The sequence below is a fragment of the Benincasa hispida genome, chromosome 1 (genome assembly GCF_027475165.1).
Source record: "Benincasa hispida cultivar pf3 chromosome 1, pf3_genome.v1.1, whole genome shotgun sequence".
NCBI classification, from domain to species: domain Eukaryota; kingdom Viridiplantae; phylum Streptophyta; class Magnoliopsida; order Cucurbitales; family Cucurbitaceae; genus Benincasa; species Benincasa hispida.
This window is the reverse complement of record NC_143478.1, coordinates 98255143-98281796: the sequence shown is the minus strand read 5'-3', so window position 1 is coordinate 98281796 and position 26654 is coordinate 98255143. Positions and strand designations below refer to the sequence as shown.

Genomic DNA, 26654 nt, shown 5'->3' with positions numbered 1-26654 from the left:
TATGAAACCTTTCGCCACAAGACGTCTCGATAGAGCCATCAACTTTTTGTTTCAGGGTTTTTCTATATGTGCATAACATATGACATATAAATAAAACATACATCTCATGCATAATAACACAGATTAATAGACCGGGATGAACCACCTCAAAAACCAGAATGAAAAATTATATCTATTACAATTTTTTTCACCGAGCAAACTGGCTCACAGGCGAACCGGGTCTTTAACCACCGAGTGAAGCTACCATCTTTTAGTAAACGCCTCTAGGTAAACGATCGTGTAGCACACAAGACGATAACGCACAGATGTTAAACGATCATTTAGACGACAACGAAGTTGCGAACCCCGATCGTCTAGATGATCACTTAACACATGAAAAGTAAACAATTTACTCCGCGATCATTTAGTCAGTAACTAAGCGATGAAGCTTGCTGAGCTAAGCGATCGTCTAGTGCGCGCACGAAAAAACAGCTCCCGAGTATCCGATACTCAATGATCGTCTACCCCATCGTCTACAAGTCCCGACCAATGCTTGGTCGTCTTCATCCCTTGACGAACGGCAACCCTTGCCAGAAGCTTCTTCACGAACGACTCACAAACTCAAACAACTTTGAATACATACTCGATAGAAGTTAATAATGCCCAAAAACGTAAGGGCCTTTATAATTAACTTGACATGTAAAAGAATTTAACAAATCGAGGTTTCATCTAAAAAAACTCTATTAATCCACACATCCACAAATGAATTAATGCTTAAAACAGAGAGTAAACATGCTTTTACCCACCGAGAATGTAAATGCAATTCTTTGCATCTTGCATCAATGAATTTGGAATATCATAAACTTGGCTCTGATACCAATTGAAGGAACTCTTATACAAGAGTACCTTTGAGCGGAAGCAACTCTTTCCAAAAGCATTGTAACAGAATTACCACATTTACATTTACATATACAGATATGCATCAAACTATTAAATTACCAACATGCTTAAAGATAAATAAACAAGAGAACAAGAGTACTTATCAGTTGAAGACTCTCTTCAACAAAAATCTCGCTCTCTCTACAAACGAACGCTCTCGCTCTCGCTGGAACGGCAAGGTATCGTTCAGCAACACCCGATCGTCTACCACGAACGAACTTCACACGAACAGACGAAGATGGGGACGACACCACCACTTGGAACCCTTAGTATTCTCAGAGTGAGAATCCAAAGAGTGGGCTTTGTTCGGATTTGGTAAAGGGGAGGAGGTAAAGAGATCGTATACAACGATCAAGCAAGTGGGAAAAAATGAGTCTATCGTATAAACAAAGTGCTTGATCATTTAGGTAAGGTGTACGATTGTGTAGGAAAAAGGTAAGCGATCATCTATACGATCGTTAGTAAAAGCTCGACGCTAAGCGATCGTTTAGTAGATGCGCGCATATGTGTAAGCGATCATTTAGTAAACACAAGCTATTGTATAGGCTCTGATTTACTAAGCGATAGAAAGCAAAACACACCGTGAGCAATTAACCGTATCCCTTACAAAATGAAAATAATTTTCATTAATTTCTTTAGTTATGAAAATCGAATGGAACTTCCCACTAACGTATGGTTATGGGGAAAACCGCGGCCAATCATCCCATAACTGTCCAATTAATAAAATAATAAATATAATCATATTATATTCATAACCTATAGTTTAATACCATATATTAACCATAGTGTTTTCTCCTCTACTAGATATAAATCATGTTTATATCCAATTTCCTCCAAATTAATGTATCTCATACATAAAGTCAATTATATCATATTTAATTAACTGGCTCAATCATATCATATATAATCGAACTCCCTCGTGTCAATTTGAGCATTTCAAACTGACCCAAAAACTGATTCTCAACTTGAATCCAAGCTACCAAGGGAACCTTATGGGCGTATGGCTCGAAGCTCCAACGGTACGTGAATAGCTAACTTTACTCTTTAGCCACGAGATCCACCATCCGTTAACTGTTAGGCATTCCACTAAAGACAAACAGTTGAACTCTTCTTACTACAAACATATTTCTGTATCCATCGGATATAATCAATCATGAGTACGATGACCCTTCACAGATGCTCGTAAGTACAGCTGAGCCAAATTACCGTTTTCCCTCCGTAGTTACATCTCACTCCTTAAGTATCACCGATTCCTCTAATAAACAATATAACATAGTCCAACTATGTGTGAACACCTCTTGGCCCAAGGGAAGGTGTGTGTCGCCACATCGTTCAAGCCCCGGAATCAGCCCTTAAGGAAGCTATTTATCTACTTACCCCTGCCTCGGGGAATGAGTGAATTCCATATTGTGTAGTTGAGTTCCCAGCTCCCAAATCAGACGAATCCCCAAAATGGTAGGTTAGAATCGGCGACCTGGCCACACACACCCATACAGATCAAAGGACTGCCCTCAATGGCAGGAGTTCTCAACTCACTTAGGATTGAGGTCATGTTACCTATGGTCATCCTAGTGAAGTGAAGTCTCTGTCATGAACGGTGTTATATAATGAGACGTTAACACTTCATGGTCAGGTCTTATACAAACTCTTTGTATAGAATGCCCACGCTCGCACGTCCTCACATAAATGATCAGGACCAGACCATCTGTAGCAAGTCACAACACTTGTAACTTATTCCACAAAGCGGGCAACATCCGTAGCGTTATCAGGATAAGGTTTCACTCCTATATCCATATACTACAGACCATTTTGGTTATCACTTAAGACATGATCCATTTGTATGTCACACACATCCATGCTTAAGTTACATAATGACAACCAGGGATTTTAGTTTATTGGTTTGTGGTAAAGCAAATAAAACTTCTAATGTGCAAAGTCAAGTAGTGAAGAAAATATCATATATTATACATCACAAGCTTTCGTACAAAATGTGTTTACAAACTACATGACACGGGACTTTAGGACATCGTCCCCAACACTTAGTATGTTGTGGTGGAGCAATTGAAACATATACTACACATCAAAAAAATTATCAGATGGAAAATATTTGGCTCATGATCATAAGCTAATTGTAATGGTGAGTACTTACAATAAAATCCTGCCCTAATGCGTACAAGTGATGCTGAATGCAAAATAACATGTCTCCATACAGATGTAGGAAACTTACCTTTTATAATCAATGATCTAGCAATTAACTACAGGCGTTTTATATATGATTCCGCTAAACCACTTTGTGTATGAACATGAGCTATAAGATGTTCAACACTTATCCCAATTGACATACAATAATTATTAAAAGCTTGGGATGTGAATTCACCAACATTATCAAGATGAATGGTCTTAATTGTATAATTAGGAAATTGTACTCTTAATTTAATTATTTGAGTATGTAATCTTGCAAATGCAAGATTTCGACTTGACAATAAGCACACGTGTGACCATTTGCTGGATGCGTCTATTAATTCTATAAAATATCTAAATGGTCCACTTATGGGTTAATAGGTCCACATATATCATTATGAATCTGTTCTAAAGATACACGTGGTTCAGTCCCCACTTTGACTAGTGATGGTCTAATTATCAATGTTCGTTGAGAGCAAGCATCACATGATAATTCATTAGATTGAAGAATCTTCCGACTCTTTAATAGATATCCATTTAAATTCTCAATAATTATTCTCATCGTCATAGACCCTAGATGACTCTATTTGTCATGCCAAATAACAAATATATATGGATTCATGAACTATAGATTCATTGTTGCATATGTTTCAGTTACTCGTATATAAGTATAATATAATCTAGAAGATAAAGCAAACAACTGGTCCAGTATACGTTTTTCATATGAGACAGTAGATATGATATAAAGATACTTCATATTATTCCGTCTATTAGTATTAATATGATAACCATTGTAACGTATATCTTTAAAACTAAGTAGATTTCTCTTTGATTGACTAGAGAACAATGCATTGTTGTTGTAAATTTTGTTCCTCTAGACAAATTAATGTTTGCTTTTTCCCTCAATTAGATTTGTAGAACCTGATATTGTATTGACTTTTGCTTCCAGCATTGTCAGTTTGGAAAAATATTTTCTACTTGTAAGTATCGTATATGTAGTTGCACTTTTTGTCAAATATAGATCTTTCTTGCTCATTTTTTAATCACCAAATATATGAAAATGATCCATGTTTCTTCATTAAAAGAAAATAATTACAATAAGAAAAACAACATTTGGAATATACAAAAATTAACATTAACCAAGAAGAAAAATGAAAAAATATATAAAAAACAGACAACATTAAAATTAAATATTATCAAAATCAAAAGAAATGTTTGTTATGTCATCAATTGTGTCAATTTTCTCTTCAGAATATTTGAAAAAAGGTACTACATCCAAATCTGTTATATTGGATGGTTCAAATATCTCATTATCATGGTATACAAAATCTGCTTCCATATTTTTCGCTTATTTCCTTTAGGGGGGCTTGATAGAGATCATCTAAGTGTTTTGACATGCGACAAGTACGTGACCAATGCTCAGTCATTTCGCATCGGAAACATTTATTTTCAACACTTTTTGAACTCTTATTTTGTGGAGCTTTTCCTTTGTGATCATCATTTTGTGTGGTTCTTTTGAAATTTCAATGATTAAAACGACTATCACGAAAATAATAATTATTTCTTCCCTTGCCATGCTCACGACCTCGATTATGACCACGATTATTAAAATTCACAACATTCACTTCAAGGAATGGTGTTATTTGAGTTGGTCGAGATTCATGATTTTTAACCAACGATTATTAAAATTCACAACATTTACTTTAAATAATGTTATTGCTCTAGTTGGCTAAGAATTATGATTTTTTAAATCAATAACTCGTCATTTCATTCAGCTATGAGAAGACATCAGATGAGTGCATAATACTTTAGAAATATCTCTCTCGATATTGCTACTACAGGAGCATATCCGAAATGTAGAAAAATATCTTCTCTAGTTTATTGATTTAAAATTTTGGAGCCTCAAGTGTATCCATTTACGACAAGCTTTGGGAAGAAAATTTGTTTTTTGATGATCACATTTTTATGTCATATAGGTGTATTTTGGCATCAAGTACTAATGACAAATAATTATTACCATTAATATCAAATGCTACAATTTCTGATTTTGTAATATTTTCTATAGTAAATATTATATTTATATTAGATATTTGATATATATCAAATATGTAAAACAACATTTAATTTATCAATTATAACGAAGAGAGAAAAACCGACATACCTTTAGCGAAAAAATGATAGGAACTTGTTTTGATAACGTGTTATAAAATTGAGGAGCACAACGGAATACAAATACCGAAAAACAATAATATTAAAATAATATAAATAAATAAAATAAGCAAATAACGAAATTTTGAAATCTTTCCTAATTTCTCTCCAAAAAATTGGGATTTCTCACCAATATTCAAACACCCATATGAACCCACAAAATGCTTATATTTATAGATAATTTGACAAGTACGAGGTAAGCTTATTTGGACACTAATAATATGTAGTTATAAGACAAATGATCAATATGTATAAAGATAAATGGAGACATGAAGGATGGACAACTATTTTATTGTAATATTTATATAATAGAGATAATCTATCTATCTATATATATATGGCCTAAGACGGAGGGCAAATGTACTTTTTATTCTTCTACATTCTATTGATTACGTCTTAGATTTTGAAACGTTCCGAAAAGATTTAAACTCTTAATTTTAAATGTATATATTTTAAAAATGATAGAGGAAACTTATATAACAACTAATATGTATAAATTTAAAATTTAAAAATATGTGTAACATCATTTACAATATTATTCATATAGATGAATATGCGAAAAATGTCTTATTAGTGACAATATTCGATAATAATTGACACATACACCTTTTTTTTTTCTTAAAAGAAAAAAATGACCCATTCACAAGTACCTTTATGATTAATGACCCTTCTCATAAATGTGTGAAATCTATCACTTTTCTTACATCAAAGTGCACTGACGCATTTTATAACTTATCGCGTTAGGAATGACCATGTCTATTGTATTAGGAATGCCCTAATACGATGGTCATTCTTATCGCTATAAAATTCTCTATTGTGTTCTCCCAATTTTCTCAGAGTTTGTTGTGTTTTTTTTATGAAAAAAATGAAGATCGCGATAAAGATGACATCCCGTTAGGGTTACACATGACTATCCTTAATGTGATATGTTATACAAAATGTACAGTTGTGTTCTTTCCCATTTTTCTCACAGTTTGTTGTGTTCTCCAATGAATATTGGGTGAACAAAAATTTGTCCCAATAGAGATGTTTATCATATTAGGACTACAATAAACATGATAACCCCTAGCGCAATACGTTTTAAAATGTGGTAGTGCACTGCATTCTAATGTAAGTAGAATGTTAGATTTCATATAATCGTGGGAGCCGATCATTAATAATGATAATAATAAGGTATTTATGAATGGGTGATTATTATTATTATTTTATGAAAAAAAAATCTCTTTTAATGTCCAAATTTCGATGAACTCAAAATTGTTAATACTATAAAAAGTAAGGGTGGCAATGATTAGAGGGAGGTGAGTAAGAGACACGCACAATAGAAGCGCGTGGAGGTGGCAGGGGAAAGCATTTAAATATCCGAGAGATTCCAATGTGGCACACATTCTAGGCACTCTCAAAGTGGGGCACATTTCAAAATAAAATAAAATAAAATTTCCCTCCATTTTTATTTTAATGATCTTATGTAAAAGGAGAAAGAAAATGACAAATTATAAAGAGGGAAAAAAAACCCCAAAAAAATGTAGAAGGGCCCACTTGAGTTAAAAACAATCTCCACCGTTGATCACATTGTAAAAGAAGAAGATGGTCCAAAGCAAAGCATACACAAAAGTATATTCTTATTTTTTCTTCTTCTTTGTTCTAAAAAATAAAAATTGCATCAAAGAATGGCTAATGGGTTCAAATTATTCAATGGAAATGGAAGAGAGGGTTTTGTACTTTTAATTCACAAAGTAAGAAACACAAAATCAAAAACAATGATGAAAGAAGGAGGAAACTAAGGTTTGGTCCATATTAATTAGATTTGTCATGTTGTTGATGTTGTTATTTGCCTATGTATTCAATATACTACGTTTTTTTAAAAAAATTTACATGGAAACAAATTTTATTTTTTACTTCCATATATTTTGTTAGTTAATTGTATTGATGGACGTGAAAATAACTTGAAAAATGGATGTGACTATTTAAATGATTACGAATTAATCTATAAATATGCATATTCTCCCAAATCAAACTTACACTTTTTCCATTGTCATTTTCTTCTTTAAGGACTTTTATCGTATCTAAAAATTTGTTGAAGTTCATTTTACTTCATAAAATAGAGTTTGTTGGATTTTGTGGATAAAGTGTTGCATCCATGAAAAATTACAATATATTCTATTTTGATAGACAATTACTCTTAAAGCTCAAGTGCTGAAATAGTTAAATTTGTCTTAAAAACACAACATGAATTAGATTTACGTTGGTATCTTATTTGAATATTTAACTGTAATCCACATTAGTCTATTAAATTGTGATTCTTTCTATTAAAAAATTATTTATACTTATATTTTCTTCTTTTTTTTAAGTCTCGATTTATTTTAAATACTATCATTTAAAATAATTAATATTTTAAATGATAAAACTGCTAAAAATATTTTCAAATATTGCAAAATATCATTATCTATCGCTAATAGATTATAGACAATGACATTTTTTTTTATATTTATAAATAAGGTGGCACATTTTTTTCATATTTGGAAACAATATTTTTAAATTTAATTTGTAATCAATAAGACTACATTAAAAAGAAATGGATATAATAATATAACCATGTGTATAATCAACCTGCTCAATCATTCAATTAATGAATTAGCAGTAGTTAATTGATAGGTTAATAAATATGTAATTTACTATTTTTTTATTAATAAAAGTAATATTAAATCCACGATAATATATAGTGTATCAGAATAGTACTTAACTAATTTTAACGAGTTAAATTAATTTAGTATTGGTATGCATTTTAATTAAATATTCGACTAAATTATCCATTAATTATTTACAATAATTACTCTCTATTAATCACTTTGATATAATTTGTAGAGCTTCTTGCATATTTGATAAAATAAACTTAAAAAATTATGTCCATAGTCAAGACTTTTACTTTTGTAAAAATAACAAAAAACAAGCTCAACCCACGTGATACACCTGATACACTGTTGATATATACTTTATACACTACTAGTATACGCCTGATATCCTTGTTACACTGCTGATACACTTGGTATACTATTAATACGCAGTTAAAAACGACTGGTTATTTAAGTATTTAAAAAAATCATAAAAATGTTTTTTTTTTGAAAAACACTTTTTCTCTAGTTATTCTAAACACGACCAAATTATCAAAATCATTATACTAAACTGAGTGTTAATTAGCTTTAGGTTGAATCTCCCCGGCCTATTGTACCTTTGTACTTAAAAACGAAAGAAACAACATAATTTAAAAAGGAAAAAGACTACAAGAGGGATAAAAATGTGCACACATAAAGATTAAAGTAAGTAACAACTCATATTGTTGCAAACAAAAAAATACAAAACATATACCGATCAAAGAAAAAAATACACAACTAATATACTTTAAATGTGGTATATTAATTGACTGATATACCAATAAAATGTAGATCTGTTAAAGGGACAAAATCGAAATACGGAATAAACAAAAATTAAAATTTAAGAATTTTACTATATCTATAATTTTCCAATGTTGAAGACACGTCCTAATTATATTTTTTGGATTTGTCACCCATTATAAGTTCCCTCATTTTCATTAGTACATTAATTTGAGTAACAATGATTATACATATTCCCTTAATTAATTGTGTTCAAACAAACACAGAAGTCATTTAATTTTTAAAAAATAATATTTTCCTTCGAAACTAATTTATAGTATTTTACTCTATATAAATATTATTATATTTATGACTCATGAACATTTATCATCGAATCTTGAAGTACTAGACGAAATCTAATATGATTTAAAAAAAAAAAACAGAGACAAAAAATATTTTTTTTTCAAACATAATTTACATAATCATTGTCTAATTTATTGTTTGATTCCTTAATACAACAGAATTTATACATAGCAACAATTTCCACAATTTACTAAAATCACTAAACAGCCTTAAAATAATATGGTGAATTCTAATAAAATTCAACTAATTACCATTTACCAAAATATATTATTTACTATTAAAATAACATATACATGGCAAGTAATTATATATGTCAAAATATTAATAAAATGCGTCAATTTGTTTATGATGTGATTTTTAATTAAAATAATATTTAAATCCTATTTTGATCTCTAGAAAATTTAAATTTTGATCCCTAAATTTTGGAACACATCTGTTTTAGTCTCTAAATTTTTAAAAGGTATTTATTTTGGTCATGCTATTAATTTCTATTAACTTTTAAGGATGAAATTGCATCTAATATGAATTGAGCAAGATGAATGTGAAGTAGAATGTCAACGACTAATGGGGAACGGGCTTTTGAGATCTCCTCTAGAAATTTACTTTACCACCTAATTCAAAATTGAAACTTTAGATTTTTTTAGCGCGACTAACTTATTGATAACTTAGTCATCCAAAAATACAAGCCATCTTATCATTCTGTTTAAGAGTTAACAAAATTTTAATAACAGAGACCAAAATAGATATTTTTTAAAAGCTTATGGATTAGAATGAATGTTTTGAAAGTTTGAGAACCAAGATAGAATAAAATTCAAAGTTTAAGGACCAAAATAAGATTTAAACCTTAAAATAATAACGTGAACCAAACTAGCACATTCATTATTTTCCCATGAAACAATATATGATTTATTTTATTAAATACAATTCAATAATTCCTGTTTTAGATTGATTACAATCATCAAGGTTAAACATATTATAAAGACTTGCCTTTTTTCCTTATCCCTCTCTTTTATTTTTTTAAATAAATATATAACATTATAAAAGGAATTTTCAAAAAATAGGAGCGAAACTATTTATACAAAATAGCAAAATTTGATATTCTTAAATCGAGATTGATAGAAACCTATCATTTATACTATGTGATAGATGCTGATTGAAGTCTATCAATGTATGTTAGTGCTTTTTTACTATTTTTGTAAATAATCTGATATTTTTCTATTTGTGAAAATTTTTCCATGTGATTTGAAGAGAGTTATTGATCTATAAGAGCTATTTCCTTATTAAAATGTATGTTTTTAGTACCAAGTGATGGAAACATCTATAAACTAAGAATTTTCTTGTCAGTTCTTTAGGACTCTCATGTTGTGAGACATTTTTTTGTTTAATATCGAGCAAAGCAAAAACTATCCTGGAAGTATAGTGATAATTGTTATCAAATCTAAAAATTGAGCTATCAGACTTATAGAAGTGTTAAAAATAGGCTTTAAAACTTACAATAGTTGTAGAAATTAGACCCCCAAATGATAAAAATTAAACTATGGAAAAAAGTTTTTATCATTTGGAGAGTCCAAAATTTCTATAATTATTGTAAGTTCGAGGGTCTAATTTTAACATTTATATAAGTTCGAATGCTCAATTTTTACAATTTAAAGTAGCTGCAATTTTTCCTTTTAATATTTCCAAAACTAATTGATATATTACTTTTATTATATTTTATTATATGTACATTCTACATTACTTTTTAACGCACTAACATAACCTAAAATAAACGTAAGTAGTATGAAAAAAGTCTCCATATTATTGCAACATGATAAAAAATTTACTCACATCTCAAAAAGGTACATTTGATCGTTGGATATAAGAAATCAGAAAAATAAATTACAAAGCGTTGGTTCGTGGATATATATATAAGATAAATGGGAATTGAAAAAAAAAAAAAAAGAGTGTAAAATGGAGTAGATAGTAATTTTGATGTTGATGTTATATAAGAGAGGCCATAAAATGAATGAAGTTGTTGGGGATGGACAAAGATCATAATTGTGGGGTAAGTTCTTAGCTTCTTCATCAACTCTCCAACATGATTGAAGAATATTTCTCTTTCAATCATGGCTTTATGCTACCAAAAAGCATAGCCAATTAATTTTTTTTTTTTTTTTCCTTTCATGCATGAGAAGAGAGTACAACAAAATTATAATCAAATGTTCATATTCAAGTTAGGAAAAATAATTTTTTTTTTTATTACCAAATAATTTGAAAACATAATTTATTGAATCAATTGTACAAACAAAAAGAGCATATACAAACAATAAATCTAACCCAAAAAAAAAAAAAAAAAAAAAAACATATGAAAACAACAAAACATTGTTTTTTTTTTTTTTTCCCCCTCTCTCTCTCTCCCTTTTCTTTTCATTATTCTTAAAAGAGTATCTTACCAAATTAGCTTTCAACATAAAAGGGAAAAAAAATTGTTTTTTGTGGATGATTTTAATAAAATATTCATGAGCACAATAAGAGAGAAATATGAAATAGGTATTTATTGGGTGACTTGTTGGGAAGGACTTTAATGGACTTTGATTGCTATGATTTAGGGACATACCTACTTTGACTCCATAAAGATTGATACCAAATAATTCACTATATATATACCTCTATTAATTATTTAGAGGTAGGCTAAAGAGAATAATAGAACATTGTTGTTTATGTTTCCATTTTTTTTTTCCTTTTTACACATTAAGAAAAATATCCTCACACCTATAAACTTTGGAATTGTATAAATTAACCTTGTACTATTATATATGTATAAATTAACACCTCGAGAAAATATCATGTGAAACATACAATTGTTTCATTAAATTGTTATAAGTGAATATACGTTTTATTAAGGTCACATTTGAAAATTGTCTATGCATTCAAACCTTATATGTGTGTAGGTTTTTTCAGATATTAGATTAATAAAATTGACAATTAGAATTGATGCATGTACAATTTTCAAAGGAAATAATAATCGAGATGCTTTGCTTATGAAAGTTCGAGAGTTTAATTGATAAATTATACGTCTCATACAATAATGAACTGAAACGTGTAAATTGATTTACTTATGAAATTTCAAAATTTGAATCGATACAATTATTAGTCCAAAATTTTAATTGATACAACGAAAGTTTAGAGGCGGTGTAAATTGATTTTTTTTCCCCTAAAAATTATTATAAAAAAGGAAAAGAAAAGAAAGATGAGAATGGTAGAGTTGGAAAAGAGAAAGAGAAAAAGAGTGGGTATTAGATGGAAAGTTATAAGAAAATGAGGGAAAAGAAGAATGGGAGTGGAACTTTATGATGATTGATGAAGACTATGGGCTATGTTCTTCCACTTTTTTGACCATTTGCATCTCTTTCTATGTAAATTGGATCAAACCCTTTTGCTTTTTTTGGGCATACCATATTCTTACTTCTACTCTCTCCCAAAACCTTTCATTTCTTTTCATATTCTTTTTAAATCTTCATTTTAAACTCTATACATAATCGTTTTCAATTTTATCACCAAATATTATTACTTTTCTATTAATAAGAAAGTAATTATATTCATGTGTTGTTTGTTTTGCAGCATCCTAGATTCTCATGGAATGGACATCTGTATTTCCATATTTGTTTTGCGTATCGCGACATGTTCTGACATTTGAAAATTCCAGGACATCCTAATTTAAAGATATAAAACTAATTATAAAGTAATAAATAGTCGTAAGGACACTCTTGGAACTTTACGTAAATTTAAGTTATTCCCAAGTAAATATTTCCAGATATCTACAAAAATATTCCTACAAAACAAACATGCTAATCTAAAGATGTCGAACATCTATAATTCCTAATATATATAATTATAGGCATCTAAGATTCCGATTATTTACCTTCCAAAAAAACAAATGACCCCTCAATGTTAGAATATTAGAGTTCTAATTTTATTTATTTATTTGATTAGATATTATATTAAATTTAAGTTTACCATCAAATTAAAATTTTGAGTTAATCGATGATTTAAAGTATTTATTTTTGGGAATATTTTCAAGTAAAGAGAAAAACAGGTAGTACATAAAAGTTGTGAAATTTAAATATTCGAAATTTTGAAGATATACGGTAATATCCAACTATACTTAACACATGAAAATTAATTTTTCCTTTTTACAATATAATTCAATTTTCTCTATTTCTTACCTCAAATCACCACTCATTAATGATTACAATAAAAAGGGGGAAAAAACGCTAATATTTGAATACAATTGAAACAGAGAACACGTGCAGATCTTTAATCAGTGATAACTAGAATTTGGTGAATTAACTGCAAAAGCATAAATAATAATCAAAATAGCATCAAACGAACTTAGTATGATAATTATAAAAAAAAAGAAAAAGAAAAAGAAAAAAGAAAAAAACAAGTTCAAACATTGACGTTCGCAATATTATTATTATTATTATTTTTTTTTTTATCGTAAATTGTGGTGTAGGAGAATCCAACTTTTAATTAATAAAATTACTTTTATGAGCTATGCTCATGTTGGAGAAGTTAATGTTGAATACATGATTTAAGTCATCTATTTTCATTATTTATTATTGTTATCATTATTATTTTGATGAAAAGACTAGAGTCCTCTCTCGACTAAATCTAGTAAAAATTATGTATAGATTGAAATATCACAATTTTAAGTTTAATATTGACGAATTAAATTTTGTGTATACATGTTGGAGTTAAAGATTCGAATTTTCAACCTTTTGATCAGATCAAAATACCTTTATGTTTTGATTTATGCTTAGCTTGACCCTCTTTTTTTTTTTTTTTTTCTTTTTTTTCTTTTTTCTTTTTCATGTATAGAAAAAGAAGGAAGAGTGGACAATGATAATTTTTAGAAGGAGAAGTATCGATTTGCCCTCTTGAACTTTGGAGGTTGTATCGATTTAGACCATAAATTAATAATTGTATCAATTTAGACTCCAAACTTACATTAGTGCATCAATTTAAACCATAAATTAATAATGATATCAATTTAAACCCTTAACTTTTACAAGTGTATCAATTTAAACACTCAATTATGTTTTTTTTATACATTTATAAAAGTTTAGGGTTTAAATTGATATAATTGTTTGTTTAAAATTTAAATTGATATAATTGTTTGTTTAAAATTTAAATTGATATAATTGTTTGTTTAAAATTTAAATTGATACTATTACTAAAGTTCAGGGTTTAGATTGATATAACTATTAGTTTATGTTTTAAATTGATACAACTATCAAAATTTAGAGGTATAAATTCATATTTGCCGTTTTTGGATAGTTGAAAAAAAAAGTCATCTTTGACTAAAAGAGAATTATAAAAACAACCCATTGATGGAAAAATAAATAATATGTGAGGTGAGAGAATGTGAATGAAGCCTCTAATTAACTTCAAGATTAATAGTATAAATTTTATTTTAGTTGAATTATGTTTATTTTGACAAAGATAAATAAGGATAAATTATAAAAAAATACCACTAAACTTTGCTATTTATTTAAAATGTTTACATTTTCTTTAAAAAATCACAATACTGCTCTTAGCCTTTCATAAACCTTTCAAAATTATCTATGGGATAGAAATCTTTTAAAATTTCGAGAAGGAACTTGATATTAAAACCTAAAATTGTTTTGTGACTTAGAAGAGAAATTTGGATTGTCATCCATTTTAGGTCATCGTTGCACCGTTTCAAACTCCAATTTTAGTATGAAGTTTCTAAAGATCAGTATTCCGAACATAATTTTGATATGTTCATGAAAGGTTAATAGTAATATTCCAACTTTTGAAAGAATGTGATATTTTTTAAACAAATGACAAAATTCCTAAAAATGTTCCCCCTCTCTCACTATATATATATATATATATATATAAATACACACACTAACTATGTTAATATAACTTGTTTGACATCTCTCCAAGGCCGAATTTGAATATGAGCTATAAGAGATGATTCACATCTCAATTTTTTTAGTACAATAATTGCAGGGATATGGATTAAACCTCCCATCTCTTGAGACGGAGCACATGCCAAACTGACTTTAAAATGATAATTAATGTATTACCTACTAAACCAAGCTCAAATTGATAAATAATATTTTCTAAACCACTCTATTTTCTTCCAATTCTTTCCCAAGCTACTAGTCTCCACACATACCAGTTGCACTTTAATACTTCTATTTAACCTCAATAGGCTTCAAGGGCCCTCTAGGAATTGGGAGCTACACTCAAACAACCTTAACAGAATTTATCTGATATCTGGTTAAATTATAAATTTAAGGTGTGAAAATGTTTAATTTAAAAAATATCATTTTAGAAGAAATTGGAGTGTTTGACCACTTAAAATAACTTTTCAAATATATTTTAATAATCTTTTATCAAAAGTGTTTAAATAAAAATAAATATTTTTTTTCAAAGCCAATCCAAACCGATTCTTAATTAATAAGCATGTCAACCCTTTAGTTTTAAATGTGCAATAAATTCATTTACTTTCAATTATGGTCTATTATGTTCTTAAACTTTAAAAAGGTTTAATAATTATCGAATATATATAAAATCGAAACTTAGTTATTTGTATGTTTGTGTATTTTTTCATTTTTTCAGTTGTTTTCATTAAAAAAAAAAATTGTTGCTACTATTCATCATTGTTGCCCCAACCACTTTCATCACTAGTGTCCACATATATGAAATGAATGCCCATTCATTTGTCACATGTTCATTAGTAAGATCCATAGTTCACAATTTTACTCGAAATCTTGAAATTTGATAGGGGAGGATTTCAATTTTCCCCCAATTTCAAGATTTTTTTTAAAGCAACTAACTATGCTATTTCAAAGATTTTTTTTTTGTTATCATAAAAAAAATAATCATTTTCAAGAAACCACATTCTCATTCAAATATTTTCCATTGAATTTTCACATCATTTTACTCAAACTTAAATTAATGTGAATTCCTCAAACTAAAATTAATGTGAGTTCTCATATGTTCCTTTCATTTTCTCTCCAACTTTATTAAATTGTAGAGTTTTCTTTTTCTTCCTTTTCCCCATTATGTTGTGTTATAATGTTATATTTTTTTATATCCCTCTCATATTTAACATTATGTTTTTTTTTTTAAAATTCTTATTATGTTATGTTAGTTTAATGCTATAATTCGTTCAAATTTTTATCAACTTCATTTTATAATAAACAATTTACAATTAATTTTTATACAAATATTTCATGTCCTTTAATTTTATAACTAATTTTAGTATTTGATATTATTTTTTCATTTTTTAAAATTTATACTCTTCACATTTACACAATATTTTACAATATACATCAAAATGTAGCCTTACTTTATAGAAATGATGATTAAAAATGGTCAATTATAGGATAATTCTACCATAATTAAAGTTTTATTAACTAATTATAACAATTTCCATCCGTCTATAAAGTTTCTCGAAATTTCATAAAATCAATCTTGGTTGGATCTAAAACAAACAAACACTCATTACTTGTGACAACAAAGTGGCAATAGCGACAAGGTCTACTAGTGTTGAAAAAGAAAGGTGAGGGGAAGAGAGAGAGAGGAGATACCATGTTAGCTGAAAATTTCAAACACGGACCCTTATTGGTCGCTTGCACATACTATGCTATGCTCAACCCTAAAAAAAAAAAAAAATCTAAAATGCCTTTTTTTTTTAACTTCAAGACCAAATAGACATTAATCCCAAACATCAAGGATCGATAAATATATTCTGCTTTTAATTTTTATATTTCACATCACCATTATAACACTATTATACAAATAAGGAGAAAAATCAATTTTTATACTGAGCAAGATGGTATCAAATTTGACTCAAAATGTATAAAGACAACCTAGGGTCGAATCGTAAGGTCTTGGAATTTAAGGACCACACCTCGAGACATAAAATGTAAAAGCCCCTATATTGAAATTGAAAATACTATATCTCAAACATTCTGAGTATGTACGATGACTGAAAACCTCAATGACTGATCACATGTATATTTCAAATTTCAGTTAACTGGTGAATATAATTCCCTTTTTTCCTTTTTTTTTTTTTACTCAAACAGCTCATCATCAGTAATTAAAATCAATACAGAACATCCTAGCAAGCATCAATTATGAAGATCCAACCTTTATCTTGTCGAAGCTTGGATCCATGTCTGTCCATCTCTGAAAGCCCGACCAGGGTTTGCCAATGGCCTGAAATACGTCACATAAAGTTCAAGCTGAACCATGCTCGAATAAAATTCCCAAGCAAATCATAGACTTTGAAACAAATTTGCAAATAATGGTAGACAACTACAGATGAGAATATCAGTTTGCATGAGGAATGAGGATGGCAGTGCCAGCCACAATATACTCTCTTACAAGATAAAAATATCCATCGATATCCATAAATCGAAGGGTTCAATATCGATATTAAATATCCATGGATATCTCAAACTTCATTTATTAATGTTTGTAAAACATAAAAAATGTCATCTATTTAGTCAAATATGAACAAGAATACTAATAACAATATCCACAACTTAGTTTGGGAGTCGAAACAACTAATTATTAATCTAAATAAATTTTATGAAATTCGTGATTTACAAGAAATATCCATCAATATCAATATTTTGTCGATATATCCATAAAATTGAAATGTCGATATCGATATTGACATCCTTTCTCTCTTAAACATCATCATTTTATCAAGACTATAAAGTTAATCTGTTTGCATATAAAAGGTGGGAGGAAGAGATATTTCTGTGGCAATTTTTCCAATAAGTTCAGTTCATGAGAGCAGTTTACCATCACTTTGGATAAAGGATATCATAATGACCGGGACGATAGAGCAAAGTAATGAAAGGGATCTTAATGTCAGAGCCAGCACTATCACTTGAGACCTCACTAGCAGCAGGAACAAAATCATGGTGATTTACACTGAGGCCACCAGAATCACAAGAGCTCCGATCAAGGTACAGAACACGAATCGGCACACCCAAAGCATCAGATAAGGCAATTATGTGTACATGATCACTCTCTTCACCCATTGGTTCAACTGCTGACTTACAGAACTGTGCCAAAGACAATGAGATAGGAAGTCATGATAAACAGGTTCTCTTTCTTCTTAAATAAGAAATTAAATGTTCATTGACTTCTTACAAAGCTATTATATGCCCCCAACCACGTACGGCTCTAGTTTCCCCACCAAAAGGAAAAAAAAAAACCTAAAAATTATCATCATAATTCACAAGTGACTAATCCTTGGAAAATTTAAGGCCCAAACACAAAGATCAAGGCTTACTGTTTGTTTGGTATTCTGATGCACAACAAAGGAAACAAAGGAAATAATAGCTGACCAGGTCAGATGTTTGAATCCCCACACGTGAACTAAAACAAGGGGAATAATAAGGCTAACGCAATTTTATTTGAACATAGACACGATGATAAAATAATGAACCTAATGCCTAGTTTGATGGGAATAAAACCGTGCGAGAACCATCACGACTGATTGGGCAGAAAAATTATGGATTTGAAATAAAATTTCTAATACTTTGTTTACTAAAATTAATATGAAATCTGGATCAGGAAGAACAAAATTGTGGTTGATATTGTTGGTTAATATTTAGATTCTTAGAATGAGAATCAAAGTTCAACAAATGCAAGACCCACAAAAGAGTAGAGATTTAGGAAAAGAAATTTTAACCCATAGAACAGCAATAAGAGAATAATTATCTTTTATGAATTAAAGATGTTGCTCCAAAATAAGAACACGGTTCTCCATTCTTAATTGGGTCGCACTTATTCTATAGCCTGGATGAAGTGAACAACAAGAATGGAAACCAGGAAGATCCATTCTTATTCCTTTCCGAGGTATAAATGGTCTAACATCATCATTATTGCATATTAACTATTAACTGCTTCTGCTCGAAACTACACCTATAAAAGGGCTACCCCAACCAAATCAACTTAGATTTCAAATATCTTGTATGGTTAAATTTCCAACATAAATCTGAAGATAAAAGTCAACACATAATGCTAAATTTGTAGAGGCTACTAATTTAACAAACCTGATCAACAGTTCCATTTGTTAATCCCATAATAAAAGGCTCAAAAAATTCTGAACGCTTTTGTATTTCACCTGATGTAACAAACCTGAAAAACATAACAACTAGCAAAACAATTTTGTCAGTAGAAACAGAAAAAGGCAATTGGATATTGAGAATATACAAACATCACCGACCATAATCAGAAATAGACTGGTCCCGACTCCTAATTACAAGTTCATCATGACTGCACAAGAAAAATAAGGGGGGGTCAAATGCAATCATGAATGGCCAAATTTCAATATTGATGGCAACAGAAAATCCCACCATAAAATAAAAATTCAGGAATCAAAAGTCCAAGGGAGAAGGGCAGGTTATTGACACCTTATAGAAGTTTCATTTCCTTGAAGAGCACTTTCCAGCTGCTCAAGGAATAGCTGTAAAGATATTTTAAACATATTTATTAATAAAAAAATTATGTTTAAGGCACCCATCATTAACCACCATGGATATCTAGCTAGTTTACACCAAAATGAAATAAAGAAGGCAATAATAAAGAAGAATAAGTCTAGAGTCTAGACATCTTTAAGGTGGTATAAATCTGGGACAATGTTTTCAAAAGTGGCTAACACACTGAAGCAGAATAGCTCTTTAGAGTTTGTATGTGGGTAACAAAAAAGAATCAGGACTTCAATGAGGTGAAGACACAATATCTAATATGTTCATATTAAAAGTTAGCATTAACTATGCTATTGAGAATAAAAACAAATAAAATTCTATTACAAAAACTACAGATGTCATTGAAATTTTGTAAAGACGTTAAAGTTAAATCTATCATTACAAAATAGATTCTCATCACCACTTTTTCTATCATTAAACTTGCAACCCTCCACAGTTTCCTCTTTAGTTTGGTCTAATTTCCTCATTCCTATCCAATCATCCATCATTCGGTGAGAAAGAGCACATGCTTAGGTGAAAAGGTTCAATAAAGTAAAACAGAAAACGTTTTGTTTGATTTTTTCTTTATTTACTCATTTGACCATAGTATATTTTTAAATAATAACAATCATAAACCAATTGGGGATTTTTGAAACAAAGTCAATGAGGCAAGGTGCTTTAACCTATCTAAGCAAGTAAAACACTTAACCACAAGCTTTCCGAGGCTTCTTAAACCAATAATCCAGGAGTACACCCCCCTTGACCAACATGAGAAAGAGCAAAGACGATTATTTCATGGGAATATGAGAGTTATTGAATTATATTTACATGAAACCCAATTCAAAACAAGGTAAGATGTGGTATCCCAACAAGGTCAAAGTTAAAAAGACTCCCAATTAGCAAAATTATGCATATCTGCATCAGTGTAATTCCTTGACGTGTCGTTCATATTTGAGCAATAAACAAACTCGAAAATAAACCTACAATAGCATCAGATATTGCAAAGAAAACATGTCGGCAACAATAAACTTGATGTAGTGATATTTCTACCTGGTATGTTCAATAACACATTTAGACACTAGTATGAATAGTTGTTCACAACTTCCACTTACTCCAGTTAAATGGGAGAAATAAGACATACTGCTTAAAGCAAAACGCGATGTGTATAATAAATTAATTTTAAAAAGGAATGGTAACAATTTACCGCAAAAAAATCTTCGAAAGTAAATTCTGTATATCCCAGACTTCGAAGTGTTTTTCTACAATTTTCCACATTTGTTTTGATGCGATCAACTTCAGTTCTGTCTTGCGACTCTAAAATATGTTCCTGATTTGAGAGGCCAAGTCAGTAACAGCCAATGCTCGATGATGCACAAAATGTACAATAATCAAGCTGATGAGATTAATTAAAAGGATTAGAATTACAAGATATGAAAACATGAAGCTGCGGAAAAAGCAATTCCCATCACCACGTGTTCGACGAATGGCAGCATATTGGCCACTGAGTACCTGCATAACATGTAACATTTAACATAAATAGTAATTCCAAGGGAAACTCTACTAAAATAACAATGAGCAACAAATAGAACCTTAATTTTCTCCAGCAAAATGGGACTTCCAGATTTATATTCAGCTTCTAAAGAAGAAAGTGGTTCCTGCAATACCATTGCCATTAAGTTTCAATATGGAGTAAAAGAAAAATCAACTGATAAAAACATCTTAGAGCAAGCCACAGTTGTAAGACATTAAAAGCATACATTTAAAAAAAATTGAGAGATTCACTTTCATTTTCTTTAAAGCAAGAAAAGTAACTTTCCATTGAAAAAAAGAAAAGAGAAACTAATTCTCAAAGGATACAAACTCCAAAATGAGTAAGAAGGAAAAAAAAACAGAGAAATATAAAGAATAAAGATTCACTTTCAATAAATGAACATGCAAAAATAGAGCCAAGCCAAGCCAAAATAAAGTAGGGAAAAAGAAAAGGAACAAATAAGATGGACCTCCAATTTTTAAGATAAGAATTAAAAACATTACAAAAATGGTTAGATACGTAGGCCCAGAGATTAGACACCAAAAATGCCATTAAACATACAGAAAGGGTGGCTTTTGAAGCAAAAAGCGATGCGGAATCCCTTCAACATTGCTAAGTTCCAAATAATTTCCAAACCCATGCTAGACATTAGCAACTGTGTTACAACAAATAAAATAAGAGTACTACTTCATAGCATAATTTATGGGAAAAGAATGGAAGACTAGAGAGTAAAGCTTGGTTGCCTACATGCATAGAATCATAGATAACACAAACACACGAAAAAAAAGGAGGGAAAAGTGTGGCAAGATCAAGACAAGAAAATACAGGAGATTTAAAACTTAGTTTGGTGAAACATGCCTTGTCACCAACAAATGGAACTTTCTCAGCTTCCTGAACAAAAATGGCAGATTTCTGCAGCATGATATCTTCATCACCCAAATTGCCCCAACTATCGTATTCTGATGTTTGAATAGATATCACAGACTCCACTTTGCCATCTGCATCAAGATTTTCCTGATTCTGCATTCTTTTAAAGGAATACTTCGTTTCCTCAGTAAGCGAAGTCGGGTTTGAAAAACCTATTCAAGAATTTCCCTTGGAACTTCACTGTGATGATCCAACCAGCTCATAAACTTGCCTGCTAGAAGACCACCAGCTGAGCGTTGAAAAAACATAATCCAGTAATAAATAAATGTGTGCAATAGCATCTTTCTTCTCATTTTTAAAGTTAATAACTCGATCATTCTCAAACCATATGATACGGATAATTGAATGTCAATGTATATAGACCACGGCAGTTATTAAAAAAAAGTATTGCATACCAATATCAAACCAGCGCAATTACTTATTCCACACTTTTAACAAGCACATCTATGAATCCAATGTTTAAAAACCTAATCCATACAGTCGACGAGTTCTTAAAGATCATGATGCAAGAAAGTAGGTTATACTACTAAAGAACTGGAAAGTGCTCGTAGTTATAACGAAGAGGAAAAAAAGTCAGGTTCCAGTAAGCTCATCAAATGAAACATAACATCGAGATAGAAACTTCATATCTTGAGTCATTACTTCTCACTGTGGCTTAGTGATTAGATTAAGCACTTCACATCACAAAATTAGGGTAAAAAACAGGACCTTAAAATTACTTTTTTAATTTCCCCAAAACTTGGAAATGAAAGTAATAAATGATAATTGGAACTTGATTTAAGAGAAGAGAAAAAAGAGTCCAAGATTGTTAAATTCCCTCAACCTATTCTGTAAGCATATAAACTGGTAGACACAAAAATACTTTCCATGCACAGAGACTAAACCCAAGGAAGCGATGCAAACATCGAAACTTAAATCCATCCATACTAGTAGCGGTTAATCAGAATCCAGATCCGATGATGATACAACAAAACCGTACTAAGCAAGGATCGAATAGGAGAGACAAAGAGAAGGAATCTTACAGATTAAGAGGCAGAAATGAGGATAGAGATTGAAGATCTTGACGGCAATGAAGAACTGTCAGTGCTCACTTCTCAGTGGTTGGGGAAAACGGAAACTAAAAGAGGAAAGAGAAGAGGGCGCCATGGAGGAGGGAGATAACCATTTTTGAGGTGAGTGATAATGGAGGAAGCATCGGAATGGAAATGAGGGGAGAAAGCGGAGTGGAGGGTGGCGAGACGGATTAGGGCTGAAGAAGAAGATGAAAAGAGGTCAACTATGGTGAAACTGAAACTAAAAATTTCGACGAATCTGAATCTCAATCTGAATCTCACTCGAGCCTTGTTTCTACGATGAAGAGAAAATTGGGATTTTCCTTTTTTCTTTCTCTCTCTCTTAATTGTACGGATGCCCTTTGTTGGGCCAACTTGAAATAAGTATATATTTCTTTAAAATTGAACTAATATATCTTATGCTGTCAATTTATCCATTAAATCTTGAAAATCATCAATTTATTGCGATTCATGAATTTTCTTGATGCTCGATGTTCGATACTCTATGCTCTATGTTACATACTAACTACTTGATGCTCGATGCTCGATGCTCTACGCTCTACATTCTATGCTTTATTCAGAAGTTCACTTGATCTTAAGGTACTCAATGTTTAATGCTATAATGCTCTATATTCTATGTTTGATACACGATGCTCGATGCAAAGAAATGTATAATAAAAAAGAAGAAGAAATGCATAAGAAAGGGGGAAAACAAGAAGAAAAAAAGCAGAAAAAAGAACCCGAGTAAAAAAAAAAGGAAGAAGAAATTGAGAAAAAAATGAAGAAAAAATCACATTAAAAAAAAAGAAGAAGAAATGAAGAAGGAGAAACTCAGGAAAAATGAAAAAGAAAAAAAGAAAAACACGGCAAAGTGAAGAAAACGTATGCATTTAGAATTAAAGTGATAATTTTATAAAAGTGATGACATAAGTAGAAGAACGAAATTCATTGATTTTTAAAAAATGATCGATTTTTCATTTGGACCCCTCATTTTGGGCCATCTATGTAATATTATAAATTAAGGTTAATCTTCTCTTACTATTGGACTTTAATTCCATTTAATTTTGGATTTTGATGCCACATTGAGTTATTGTGAGGATAATTTTTAAATCAATAATCTTAAATAATTTGGTTTTTATTTTATTTTTTTAGTGTTTGGAACCAAAATTGAGATATTTGAAGAAGGCAATTAGTTTAAATTGTTTTGAGAAGAGATTTAGAATTATGGATTTAAATTAATAAAAGATTTGGAGATTTTAAAGTTCATTGTTAAAAGATTTGAGATAATGGGATGATCTTAAGTAATTAGGATTTAATTTAAATTGAGAATTGACAAATATGAACTTAATAAAGGACCCGTTTGAATTGACTTAAGAAAAAACTGTTTTTCAATAAACTCATTTTTATTTAAACACTTTTGATAAAAATTGATCAAAATACATTTGAAAAGTTATTTTGAATAGCTGTCGAATAGTCTAATTTTCTCTAAAATGACTTATTTTTAAAATTAATCCATTGAAAATGAAATTCAAACCTACACTACTATAGAAAAGTTGGATAAATCATCTTTTAAGATTTGAATTTGGGATTTTGCTTGAAGTTAAGATTGTGAAGGAGAGGGAATTTGTTAAAAACAAAAAAAAGAAAAAAAAACAAACAAAATTTCTCCTCCCGTGAAAACCACACATGCAGCCCTTCCCCATTCAACTTCTTCTTCATGCTAACCCAGATCGTCCATCGCTCATTCCACCACCTACTGCTCGTCTGTCAATCTTCGCCCATCGCCGATCTAATCGCTGTTGTTGTCTTCGCCGCCCGACCACCCAGCCTACTGTCGACCACCAATAGACAAACCCAGTCGCCGAAACTCGCTGCTCAATTGTCAAAATTTTGAGTTTTAGGTAAGATTTTGGTATTTTTTTTAAAGGGTTTCATGGTGTTTCTTGAATGCCCATTGACTTTTGGTTTCCGTTTATTGATACCCATTGTGTCTGGAGGTTAGATTGAAGTTTCGAAAGAGTTTGGGGAACTGTCCAACATTTTGGCAAAGTATTGGTGAGTTTTATGATATAATTAATCTAGACTTATATTCAAGGTGCATGAATTACATTTAATTAGATACATGAATAGTTGAGATTCAAGGAATAGTTGAATACATGAATTACAAGATACATTGATGAATGTTTATGTATTGGTGAAAAGTCACATGTATTTGCATTTATTCATTGATATCTTTTGATGTATTTTCCTACTAGTATAAATATGTGTAGGATTTGTCATTTGTAAGCAAACCAAGAAAATAAAGTAGTATTCAAGTTCTAGTTTCTCCAATATTGTGAAGAGAACAATCTTTTTCTCTTATCTATTGAGTTGTATTGTGAGGGCCTACTTCGTTTCCAACAAGTGGTATCAGAGCTAAGATTAGAGGTGACTTCAAGTGGTAACATGTTGTAACCCCAACTTCCAAGATTCAGTGGGAAGAATTTTAATCAATGGAGTATTCAAATGAAAGTGCTATATGACTCACGAGAATTGTGGAATATTGTTGAAAGAGGATACACTAAAGTTGAGAATCTGAACAAGCTTACTAATCAACAACTTGCCGAGTTGAGAGAAAATCGTAAGAAAGACAAGGAGGCTTTGTTCTTCATTTATCAAGCTGTTGATGAACATGTCTTCAAAAGAATTTCAATAGTTACTTCTGCAAAGGCGGCTTGAGACATCAAACAATCCACCTATCAAGGAGAAGATAATGTAAAGATGGTAAGACTACAAGCTCTCAGATTTGAATTTGATTGCATCAAGATGAAAGAGATCGAACCTGTTGAAGAGTTTTCCAATCGTATTCTTGCGATTGTCAACAGTTTGAGAACAAATGGAGAAGAATTAGGTGATCAAATAGTTGTTGAAAAGATTCTTAGAAGTATGCCAAGAAAGTTTGAGCATATTGTTCCTGCAATTGAAGAATCAAAAGATCTATCTACACTAACAGTAAATAGCTTGATGGGTTCTCTTCAATCCCATGAGCTTAGATTGAAGCAATTTGCTATTAATCCTGAGGAAGCATTTCAGATGCAAATTTCATTCAGAGGCGGTTCTCGTGGAAGACGTGGTGGTTGTGGCAGATGAGGAGGTGGAAGAAACTATGATAATAGAAATCGCATAAATTCTAAAAATCAACAAGAAAGCTCTTCTTCATCTTAAGGAAGAGGAGGTGGAAGAGGAAAAGGCTTTGGCAGAAATCAAGGAAGTGGTCGTGGTAATTTTTCTCACATTCAATGTTTTAATTGCAAAAAGTAGGTCATTTTCAAGCAGATTGTTGGGCACCGAAAAATGAAGATGGAAATTCCACCATGATGCATAAAGAGGATAAAAATGATGAAGGTGTTCTATTTCTTAAATGTAGTGCTCAAGACGATGTTATAGAGTCTATAGGGTATCTTGATAGTAGTTGTAGTAACCACATGACAGGAAATAGAAGTATATTTGTTACTTTGGATGAATCTCTCCAAAGTGAAGTGAAAACTGGTGATAATACTAGATTGCAAGTCAAAGGCCGAGGTGATATTCTCGTTAAGATGAAGAAAGGCACAAA

At 30.4% G+C, this 26654-nt stretch overlaps 1 protein-coding gene, 1 long non-coding RNA gene and 1 pseudogene across 4 annotated transcripts; 1 reads left to right on the top strand and 2 right to left on the bottom strand.

The window, feature by feature from the left end:
* Positions 1-13119: 13119 nt before the first annotated feature.
* On the bottom strand, positions 13120-16718 carry LOC150038892 (uncharacterized). Its single transcript, XR_016524864.1, has 2 exons — positions 16649-16718; positions 13120-13367 (listed from the first exon to the last, which is right to left on the bottom strand). It is a non-coding gene; the product is annotated as an uncharacterized LOC150038892 (long non-coding RNA).
* A 262-nt stretch (positions 16719-16980) lies between these two features.
* On the bottom strand, positions 16981-23449 carry LOC120084953 (ubiquitin thioesterase otubain-like protein). 3 transcript variants are annotated; one of them, XM_039040764.2, is made up of 10 exons: positions 23030-23449; positions 21939-22236; positions 21139-21204; positions 20975-21058; positions 20754-20876; positions 19496-19548; positions 19309-19358; positions 19136-19236; positions 17874-18139; positions 16981-17279 (listed from the first exon to the last, which is right to left on the bottom strand). In XM_039040764.2, the coding sequence occupies exons 2-9, from the start codon at positions 22104-22106 to the stop codon at positions 17876-17878; spliced, it is 909 nt and encodes a 302-aa protein (XP_038896692.1). In that variant the 5' UTR covers positions 22107-22236; positions 23030-23449; the 3' UTR covers positions 16981-17279; positions 17874-17875. The 3 variants fall into 3 exon arrangements, with proteins under 3 accessions (XP_038896692.1, XP_038896698.1, XP_038896706.1); XM_039040770.2 differs by having other exon boundaries at positions 21939-22218; positions 23030-23447; XM_039040778.2 differs by having other exon boundaries at positions 21939-22221; positions 23030-23441.
* A 2043-nt stretch (positions 23450-25492) lies between these two features.
* LOC150038891 (uncharacterized) lies at positions 25493-26263 on the top strand (annotated as a pseudogene).
* Positions 26264-26654: the final 391 nt, after the last annotated feature.